Below are 11,104 nucleotides of genomic sequence, written 5' to 3'. Positions count from 1 at the left end.
GATCAACATATTATATATTGCTGAATTTTATAGCCTTGTGTCATTGATAAACTCAGGTTTGATCATGGATGTTATCGCAGTGCGTACAAATATAAACACGTTCTCCACAAAGATAATACTGACGACAATTATTCTGATATCTGCCGGATTCCAGCAAATATTTACACCGACACCAGTTACCTCCCTTTGAACTAGCACGCCCGTTGGAATTAGTGTTGTGGACAAATTAATGTAAAATGAATCTCATTTACATTATTTATCGTTGAATAAGGCTTGCGATACAAACTATCGATGGTAAATGATAAATAATGTCGCCCACCTGGATCATTTATCCCGTGTGTTATTCGGGCTGCTTGTCATGTGACGAAGGGTTGTGTATTTCTTCTACATCGATACAGCATTAATGGGTTGAGATAGGGATCGGGCAATGGAAGGAGGGGTTAGGCTTGAAGAACGGTCTAGACTCACTAGACGGGCTAGACAGAGAAGGAGACTTGTGAAACTTGCCCTTCTTGCGTGTGTGTATGTTCTAAGCGTTGCTGTAACCACAACAGTCCGCGTGATAGGAGGAGAGAAAGAAGATGCGATTACACAGGAGGATGAATTTAGAGAATACAGAGTGAGGAGGGCCGCCGACCTCGGAGAAGGTAAGTCTCAGACTCCGTTTAGTTTTCTCTCTCCAATATCATCTCTACCCCCTCCCTTCGCTGTAACCCCCCTAAATCCTGCCACCCCAAACCCACCCCACCTGCTCCCCATCCTTCTCATGAGTGAACAATAGCTTCAATCGTTGATTTATCTCTGGTATTCTGTCTGTCACACTCTCTATAACTACTATATACGTATATGTATATTCTAAATAAAACTCAACGCTAAACACTGGAAGTAAGTATTCGGTGTTGGGGTTGGTTTTCAATTTTAAATATACCAGACTGAATACTCGACTTGCCTACATATTTATACAGAAAGAAAGAGGGAGAGAAGAGAACGGAAGGAGAAGGGATAAACACAGAGAAATGAAGAGAAATAAAAAAAGAGAGATAGAGGGAGAGTGGGAAGGCGATGGAGAGAGAGAGAGAGTGAGAAAGTGTTAGAGATAGAGAGGGAGAGGGAGGGAGTGTGAGAGAGAGGGAGAGAGAGGGAGGGAGCGGAAGGAGAAGAAGGGGTACAGAGATAGAGAGAGAGTGAGAGAGGCGATGGAGAGAGAGAGAGAGTAAGGAAGAGTGTGAGAGAGAGAGAGTGAGAGGAGTGAGAGAGAGGGAGAGAGAGAGAAGAGAGTGTGAGAGAGAGAGAGAGAGGAGGGAGCGGAAGATAGGGTACAGAGGGAGAGGGATAAGGCGATGGAGAGAGAGAGAGAGGACGGAGAGAGAGAGAGAGAGAGAGGAGGAGAGAGAGAGAGAGTGTGTGTGAGAGAGAGAGAGAGGGAGGAGCGGAAGAGGAAGAAATATAGGGACACAAATAGAGAAGGAGAGAGGAGAAGGTGATGGAGAGAGAGAGAGAGAGAGAGAGAGAGAAAGAGAGAGAGAGAGAGAGAGAGAGAGAGAGAGAGAGAGAGAGAGAGAGAGAGAGAGAGAGAGAGAGGGGGAGAGAGAGAGAGAGAGAGAGAGAAGGAAAGTGACTGACAGAGAGAGTATACTCAGTGTGTGTGTCCAGTTTGATATATGTCCAACATTATCTATTGCTTATCCATACTTCTATCCGCACGTACACAGTGCACACCATTGATGTTTTATATCGAATCATATATCTGTCCTTTAATCAAGCACCCTCGGGCTACCATGTTTACCAATCTGAAAACATCCATCTAAATCTCAAATCAAAGCTAGTTGTAGTCTCGAGAAGCAGCGTCATGTACACCGTGCAGAGATTCAACATCGCCGCTGTAGGAGATCTAATATCTAATAATAATACGTCTTATTTATTGCCTGTTGAGAATTCAACATACGTCAGTATAATTAACCAGTTGTCCACAAGGAATCCTTACGATGTAATTTAAAACAAGTGATTAAAGAATGCGATATGTAAAGGCATCTAGCGTGAGGGATTATTAAACTTCGTTGACTCACGCTCGTGGTAGTCTGGGTTATCTTTAGAATGTAACATACCACTGATTCAGGTGATTTGACGCGATGTAATAGTGTCGGAAATGACAACTCAATAAGACTGAGAGTAATATCTTTGAAACTGCCATGGTTGGCAGTCGACTGCAAGTTGTTCATAAATTGTTTCCAATTTGAAATTTGTTGACAGAATGCCTAGGCTAAATGTTGCCGTATTCACATAACAGACAGAGTTGCTTGACACGTGACAAACGTACAGTGGAACGTTCATCGCAGACTTAGCTATCTGAGCAGAGCTATCGGCTTTCCGTTACAGAGGCACTTGGTTCACATGACAGACCGAAATGTTTCACATTAAAGAGCCACTTGGTTAACATGGCAGACCAAAACGTTTCACATTAGAGAGGTACTTGGTTCACATGGCAGACCCAAATGTTTCACATTACAGAGCCACTTGGTTCACATGACAGACCAACACGTTTCACATTACAGAGGTACTTGGTTCACATGGCAGACCCAAATGTTTCACAATACAGAGGCACTTGGTTCGCATGACAGACCCAAATGTTTCACATTACAGAGGCACTTGGTTCACATGACAGACCCAAATGTTTCACATTACAGAGGTACTTGGTTCACATGGCAGACCCAAATGTTTCACATTACAGAGGTACTTGGTTCACATGACAGACCCAAATGTTTCACATTACAGAGGCACTTGGTTCACATGACAGACCCAAATGTTTCACATTACAGAGGCACTTGGTTCACATGACAGACCCAAATGTTTCACATTACAGAGGCACTTGGTTCACATGACAGACCCAATGTTTCACTTTACTCGACAACACTCTCGACTAAGAACCACTATCAATAATTTCAAAAGTATAAATGTTTGGAATGCTTCAAACATTGAACGCGCTCTCCTTCTGGTCAGCGTTTAAAGCAGCCCCGCTATATGTACGCACATCAAGCGTATCCCTTAGCAACCAATACCCTAAAACTCAACAGGCGCCTCCATCCAAATGTTGATGTGTTGAACTGTGTCCAGAGTGATAGTTATCCATTTCGGAGACACCGAAAACAGTAAAATATAAACCCCGATCAGACCACATCAGTACGCTGTTACCACGACTGAATAATCAAGGGTACCAAAAGAAAAAAACGAAATGTCGATAATTTAAACAGAATTCAAAAGTAATTATGTACATTCCTGATGACTTTTTTGACATATTAACCATCTGGTCATGAAAAAAAGACGATATTCGTGTATTAATCATATACACCTACATATTCCTGGCATTTGTTATTCCACCATAGTGTGTAGACATTTGATAATCTCATTCACATAGTGCACAGCTTGATGAGTGAGTGAGTTTAGTTTCACGTCGCACTCAGCAATATTCCAGGGCCCAGATTTTCGAAGCTCTCTTAGCGCTAAGATAGTCGTAAGTGCCATACATTAACATTAACTCACAACTATCTTAGCGCTAAGAGAGCTTCGGAAATCTACGCCCAGCTATATGGCGGCGGTCTGTAAATAATCAAGTCTGGAACAGACAATCCAGTGATCAACAGCATGAGCATCGATCTAAGCAACTTTGATATGATGTCAACCACGTCAGTGAGCCTGCCCACCCGATCCCGTTGATGTAGATAGGCTGGTACCCACGCTCCGTCATGTTTGTTTGTTGTTCATCGCCGCGCTCAACAATATTCCAGCTGTATGACGACTTCTTATAAATAATCGTGTCTTAACCAGACAATCCAGTGATTGAGAGGAAATATTATCGCCTTTGGGGTTAAGAGGACATTTTATGTACAAAGTCAACGAGCCTGAACACTCGGTCCACTTTTGCCCGTTATGACCAGCAACAGTGGTTTAGGGCCTGTTATAGTGAGTGAGTGAGTGAGTGAGTGAGTTTAGTTTTACGCCGCACTCCGCAATATTCAAGCTATATGGCGGCGGTCTGTAAATAATCGAGTCTGGACCAGACATTCTAGGAATCAACATCATGAACATCGATCTACGCAATTGGGATACGATGACATGTGTCAACCCAGTCAGCGAGCCTGACCACCCGATCCTCTTACGACAAGATAAATTCTAACCCGGACCTTCACGGGAAGGGACCTGTTCTAACCCGGCCGAAATCGCAGTACAAATGATGCCATGGTTATTAGGGCTGGATATTGCCCTGATTCTCATATTGCGATATATTGCAATAATTTAAGAGATATTGCAATATGTATATTGTGATATATTGAATGGAGGGGTTCTGTCCAAGTGCGTATATCATAGATTCACAATAGTTCTGTGTGTGCGACATTATCTTCTTAGTTGCTATTACACCATACTTTCAGGCTCCCAGTCTTATTGTGCATGGCTGTATGCCAATGGTTTACAGATAAATAAAATGATATAGAACCTTAATGTGGAATGTTTAATTGAGGTATTGCAACAAAGGTTTGAGGTGAGGTGAGGTTAAATTGGGTTTTACGTCGTACTTGAGAATATTTCGCTCATATGATGACGTGCATGCGTGTGTATGTGTATTTACGGCTGCTTGTACTAGCCCAGACTTAAGCTGGTTTTATAATGCTAGCCCACTGAGATACCATGCCGCAGTGAAGCATGAATACCCCACTCAGACACATTATACTGACTTCGAGCCGACCAGTCCTTGTTGTACCCATTAATGCCGAGCGCCAGGCAGGGACCAACAAGTACTATATTTTAACGTCTTTTGGTATGACGCGATCGGGGATCGGACCCTCGACCTTCCGCTCTCCGGGCGGACGCTCTAACCACTACACCACGGAGGCGGTCAACAAAGGTTTGAGAACATAATGATAAAGTATAGTAAAAGTATAACACGGTCAGTGATTTTAGCAAGGCGGATCAGCAGTTTTGTACACACAGGTTGTTTTGTTTGTTTGTTTGTTTGTTTTTACATAACACTATGTTTACAATTATGCTAAGAAATTATGGGAAGGGGACGGAGGTCATTGATTTTGTACATGACATGCAGGGGGTGGAGGGGAGGGTGTTCACTTATTTTGTACATAAACTTTAAATTTTAGGGAGGGTCATTCACATTGTAAATGCTTCTCCATAAATATCATCATCACCCCCCAAGCCATGAATTATGAGAGGTCCCTTAATTCCTCCAAAATGTCACATATGAAACCGTTTAAACCCACAAAACGTAACGCATTTGGTAGAATATTTGGCACTTTTGGAGCCACTTATTAAGATACTCCCACTTGTAAAATATTACATGATACCAACAGAAATAAAAGTTTATTTGGCACTTTTAGAGCACATTCTTTGCTTGGAAATTAAGCGCAGATGATACAAAGGGAGCTAACTCTGGATGACCCAATATATTGCAGAATCTGAACCATATCGCGATAATCGTATCGCAAGATACTGTACCGGTATATACTGGTTTACCGGTAATATTGCACAACCCTAACATTGGTTATATAAAAGTGTATACTAGTAATCAAACAAATAAAAGGACGAACAAACGAACGAACGAACGACGAATAAATGCATGAACTATAAATGAATGAAAGAATTGGAAACTATTCAATTTGCGATGTTGGCTTTTCACATCTGTGTATCTTCGGTCACGTGACATACTTGGAATATTTCAACATTTACAGCATAAAAACATTGTTTTAAATGAGAAAAACGAAGGTAGTTTTAAAATAATCCGTCGTATTATCTTGTTGAAAGCATATCTATCACCAAAATGAGTCATTATGATCCAATTGTTATTGTTGTGATAAAACTGTTAGGATACACGGGCACCCATGAATGTTTCCAGCGTATTAATATTTGAATGCTTCGAAAATGGAATGCGCCCTCTTCTTGATTCCAGGGCGGTAGGGTAGCCTAGTGGTTAAAGCGTTCGCACGTCACTCCGGAGACCCGGGTTCGATTCCCCAAATGGGTAGAATGTGTGAAGAACATTTCTGGTGTTCCCCGCCGTGATATTGCTGGAAAATTGCTAAAAACGGCCAAACCCATCTTCACTCACGATTCACGTTGCTTGCGACTAGGAAACAGTCTCAGTGAGAAAGTGGGGCTCTCAAGTCTTCCGTACAGTTTAAATATTTATTTTGTTTTCTTTTACAGAAGAAAAACTGCACTCCGAGATCGGTGGACAATTTCTTTGGAAATTTCTTTACGTTGGAGCAAACACAAGATGGCGGCTTCGTCCTCCATCTGTTTATCGCCATTTATCTCTTCGCGTCTCTCGCCATCATCTGTGACGACTACTTCGTCGCCTCGCTGGAGCTCATCTGTGAAGGTAGGTGACGTCATCGATAAAGGGCGACAATGCGACAGTTTTCAAGGTCAAACTATGTCACGTTGTCGCATTGACGCCCCATGTAAGATGTGTAAAGAAAACGTTAAAATGCGGACAATTCGACAATTATGTCGCATTGTCGCCCTTTGGATGAATAAAAAATATTATTCAAATCGCGACAATGCGACAAATGGCCAAAATGTCGCGTTGTCCATTGTTGCACTTTGTTTATTTTGGCACGTTTTGCTTGTTTTAGTGAGTGCTGGCAACGCGACAATGTCCATTCTAGGATTCCATAATAATAATCATGAAGACGAACATTGTTATGTTGAAACTATATCATTATGGTTCCAGTGTACAGTAAACTATGGTTATACCTAACGGGCCACCAATTAACGTAGTTCGTCATACACATTTCCACTATAGGTACAGTGAGTGCTCAGTAACCCCAAACAGTTCGTAATATCTGTCAGATCGTAATAAACGTGTTCATTCCAACAACGCCGACTCGAACCTAAAACGTACCGCCTCGTCATATAAAATGTTTATCTAAAATGTTTTAATCATTCAAAAGTCAAACGCGAGAAATTGTAATAAGAATTACAGTAAATGCGAATCAAGAACATTATTCGGATAATTTTGTCTTTATTAAGTTTTTTTACTTAGTTTGTATTTTTCAGACCCGACCGACCCATATGTTCAGAATTTGGTGGCTGCATGAAACACATAAAAAAAATTATGCCCTATTAAATAGCATGGTCCATGAGTACACAATTGTACTTTCGATAAAATACACTTACATATGTTTTTACTTTTAGATTATAAAAGTGTCGTGATTTGTTGATAATCCAAGATGGCAGACATGTGTGATTGACCTGTATCTAAGTGGATGCTTCTGTCCCCAGATCTGGGTCTGCAAGAGGATGTAGCCGGGGCCACCTTTATGGCAGCAGGGAGTTCCGCCCCAGAGCTGTTCACGTCAGTCATTGGTCAGTAATAATTACAATGATAAAGTGCCTATTTTTGTCATGCCCCAAATCCACAACCGGACGCATACTCAAATCATGTCCGCGTTCAGTCATGTGCCAGTGTGCGAGATAGGCATCATGCCGGTAAGCGCACGTAAAATGTATAATGTTTGTCTCCAGTTACTGTGCGCTCAGTTTATTCTCAACCCTTTGGGGTTTATACATCATCGATTATCTCCAGGGTATACGTTACGATCACTCTCCACTATACCCTGGATGCATCCACGGCTTGGCCCGATGATTTTATTACCTCCCTTGGCTGGCTCCGCATTCTCACAGTAGCCAATCAGCTAAGCCGCTGTTACATCCGAACTTGCCAGTGACAACAAAGATAGCGGCCGCAGTCGTGAAGGTTTGTTCGCAGTGCCACTCAGATTTTTGAGGAAATAATACAGAAAAATTGACAGATCTGAAACTTTCAAAAAATATATAAAAGAACTCCTTCTACCTCTTTCAGAGTATCTCTGCATCAATTGTGTTGCCAAGTTTAAACGGTTAGATAAATTAAGAAGCGAAAGTGAGTTGTGATTGGTTCGCTCAACTTCCCAGCGTAGACACCTGATTGGATAAAAAGCCAGTCAAGGGAGGTAATAAAATCATCGGGCCAAGCCGTGGATGCATCCAGGGTATAGTGGAGAGTGATCGTAACGTATACCCTGGAGATTATCGAGGATGGAGTTTATACAGTCCACGCTGTTTGTTCAGGGGCGGTCACAGGTTTTTTAGAGAAGGGGGATGCACAGTTAATTTTCACCCGTTTTCACAAGTGTTTCAATGGTCATTTAATAAACCTTCAGGACCAAAGTGGGGGTGCACACTGGATCCGCTTATGTTGTTTCGTTTGTTGTTTAAAGCTGCAGTCAACAATATCCCGGCTATATGACGGTGGTCTGTACATAATACAGTCTGGGCCAAATAATCTAGTGATTGGCATATTAGCATCTCTATCCACACAACTGGGATACGATGACATGCATGAACCAAGTATCTGCGGTTGGGGAATCGAACCCGGTCTTTGGCGTGACGGGCAAACTCTTTAACCACTAGGCTACCCCTACGCGATGTCTCGGTTCCATGCTTGTCATCCTACACCGACGATGGGTTCGTTGTTCATAATAAAACGGCTATCATCCGCGAAGATCCCGGTTAGAATTGTCGTTAAATGTGACTAACGGGACCTGTGAAGGTCCGGGTTGGAATATTGATCTTCTGCAACCCATGCTTGTCGTAAGACGCGACTAACGGGATCGGGTGGTCAGGCTCGCTGACTTGGCTGACACATATCATCGTATCCCAATTGCGTAAATCGATGCTCATGATGTTGATCACTGGATTGTCTGGTCCTGGCTGGATTTTTTACAGATCGCCGTCATATAGCTGGAATATTGCTGAGTGCGGCGTAAAAGGTGAGTTGAAATGGGGTTTAACGTCGTACTTGAGAATCTTTCGCTCATAAGACGTCGTGCATACGTGTATGTGTGGCTGCTTGTACTAGTCCAGACAAATCTGGTTTTATACTGCCCTGCCGCAGTGACGCATGAATACCCCACTCAGACACAGTATACTGACTCCGAGCCGACCAGTTCTTGCTGTACCCATTTATGGCGAGCGCCAGGCAGGGACCAACAAGTACCATATTTTAATGCGGCGTTGAAAAAAAAGACCAACTAAAACGTATCCCAATTGCGTAAATCGATGCTTATGATAACTGGATTGTCTGGTCCAGACTTGATTATTTACATAACGCTGCCATATAGCTGGAATATCGCTGAGTGCGAGTTTTAAAAAAAGACCAACTAAAACGGCTAAACTGTTGTTGAGTGCGGGGTTAAAGATTAGAAGTGGTGTTACTCTGTTTATATTTCAGGTGTGTTTTTCGCCAAAAGTGACGTGGGAGTCGGCACCATCGTGGGGTCCGCAGTCTTCAACCTGCTGTTCATTATAGGTGTCTGCGGGTTGCTGGCCGGTATGGTAGGTAGCGCTTCATCATCATCATCATCATCATCATCATCATCATCATCATCATCATCATCATCATCAACAACAACAACAACAACAACAGCTTACACATGACGCCTTGAGCTAACATGTTTGTTTGTATATTTGTTTATTTCCCTCACAGTTTAGAATATTCCCAGTGAAACGACCATAAAATATACATTTGGAAAGCCTGGAAACTGAGATGTACCGCGTCTGAAAGAGAAACCTGTGCCAATACTGGTCTAAATGTATTTGGTTGTCGACGTTTGCTTAACAAGGCATTAATTGATTAACTGATTCTGGGTTTGTTTTTTTGTTGTTTCGTTTTTCATTCACGGCAAAATACACAAGCCACAACCTTTTTGATACATAGTCTGGAGAGTTCAGTCAGTCTGAACCAGTGCCCCCTTTCTTTGTGGAACGGAATATACAGATCAATGAACGCTTCAACAGGGAGTCAAATATGTTCACGGAACATCACCTGAATTTTTATAATGATTTTGTACCATTCAAAGCTAGTCGAAGATAACGCGATTCTTTCATATTATATTTACTCACGGCAGATTAATTATTGTGATATGAAAGCGATGTTGTTGTTTTTTCTTAGAGTATACATGGGTGTTTTTTGTGCGCTGTACATGTATTTAGGTAAGTGCAGGTAATATGGATTTTTTTGGAGTTTTGTTAAATTTGAAACATGAAACATGACATTAAAGTGTCACCTGCCCATGTGAGTGAGTTTGGTTTCAAGCCGCTTTTAGCAATATTCCAGCAATAACATGGAGGGGGACACCAGAAATGGGTTTCACACATTGTACCCATGTGGGGAATCGAACTCGGGTCTTCGGTGTGACGAGCGAAAGCTTTAATCACTAGGCTACCCCACCGCTCCCACAGCAATATGGCAGGGACACCAGAAATGGACTTCACACATTGTACCCCTGTGGGGAATCGAACCCGGGTCTTCGGCGTGACGAGCGAAAGCTTTAACCACTAGGCTACCCCACCGCTCCCACAGCAATACGGCAGGGACACCAGAAATGGGCTTCGTACAGTGTACCCCTGTGGGGAATCGAACCCGGGTCTTCGGCGTGACGAGCGAACGCTTTAACCACTAGGCTACCCCACCGGCACATGTGACTCTAATGTACACAAATTCCAAATATAGACTACTGAGACATTCAAGCGTATCCAAATGCAGTGTTGTTGTGTTTTCTTTGAGAATGTAGACCTTGTGTGCAGCAGCTATTGACTCTCTCCTGTCTGATGCAGGTGATTCACCTCACGTGGTGGCCCGTCATCAGAGACACAGGCTTCTACCTCCTGTCTGTACTCGCCCTCGTCATCGTCATCAACGACACCGAGGTCTACTGGTCAGTCACACACACACTCCTCCTTCATGTTGACCGCGACCGCTACTGGTACTGCTGCTGCTGCTACTACTACTACTACTTCTATTACTACTACCACCATATCCTTATTAATGATATTGCTACTACAAAACAAGCGCTACTACTATTACTACTACTACTGCTACTACTACTACTACTACCACCATATCCTTATTAATGATATTGCTACTACAAAACAAGCGCTACTACTATTACTACTACTACTGCTACTTCTACTGCTACTTCTACTACTACTGCTACTACTACTACTACTACTACTACTACCACCATATCCTTATTAATGATATTGCTACTACAAAACA

General features: G+C 42.5%; 1 protein-coding gene across 3 annotated transcripts in view; it reads left to right on the top strand.

Moving 5' to 3' along the window:
- Positions 1–343: 343 nt before the first annotated feature.
- The window catches only part of LOC124281409 (sodium/potassium/calcium exchanger 3-like), an 18,992-nt gene continuing 8,231 nt past the window's right edge, over positions 344–11,104 (top strand). Inside the window, exons 1-6 of one of the 3 annotated variants that reach the window (XM_046717466.1) lie at positions 344–647; positions 1,478–1,480; positions 6,208–6,382; positions 7,288–7,371; positions 9,278–9,381; positions 10,663–10,763. In XM_046717466.1, the coding sequence (XP_046573422.1) occupies positions 7,326–7,371; positions 9,278–9,381; positions 10,663–10,763 (251 nt within the window). In that variant the 5' untranslated portion in view covers positions 344–647; positions 1,478–1,480; positions 6,208–6,382; positions 7,288–7,325. Of the gene's footprint in view, positions 652–1,477; positions 1,481–6,207; positions 6,383–7,287; positions 7,372–9,277; positions 9,382–10,662; positions 10,764–11,104 lie in introns of all 3 variants that reach the window. The other 2 variants (XM_046717459.1, XM_046717450.1) reach the window with 2 other exon arrangements.

This window comes from Haliotis rubra, unplaced genomic scaffold, assembly GCF_003918875.1.
Source record: "Haliotis rubra isolate DU_JTF1 unplaced genomic scaffold, ASM391887v1 Scf108, whole genome shotgun sequence".
Classification (NCBI taxonomy): Eukaryota; Metazoa; Mollusca; class Gastropoda; order Lepetellida; family Haliotidae; genus Haliotis; species Haliotis rubra.
This window is presented reverse-complemented; position numbering and strand designations above follow the sequence as displayed.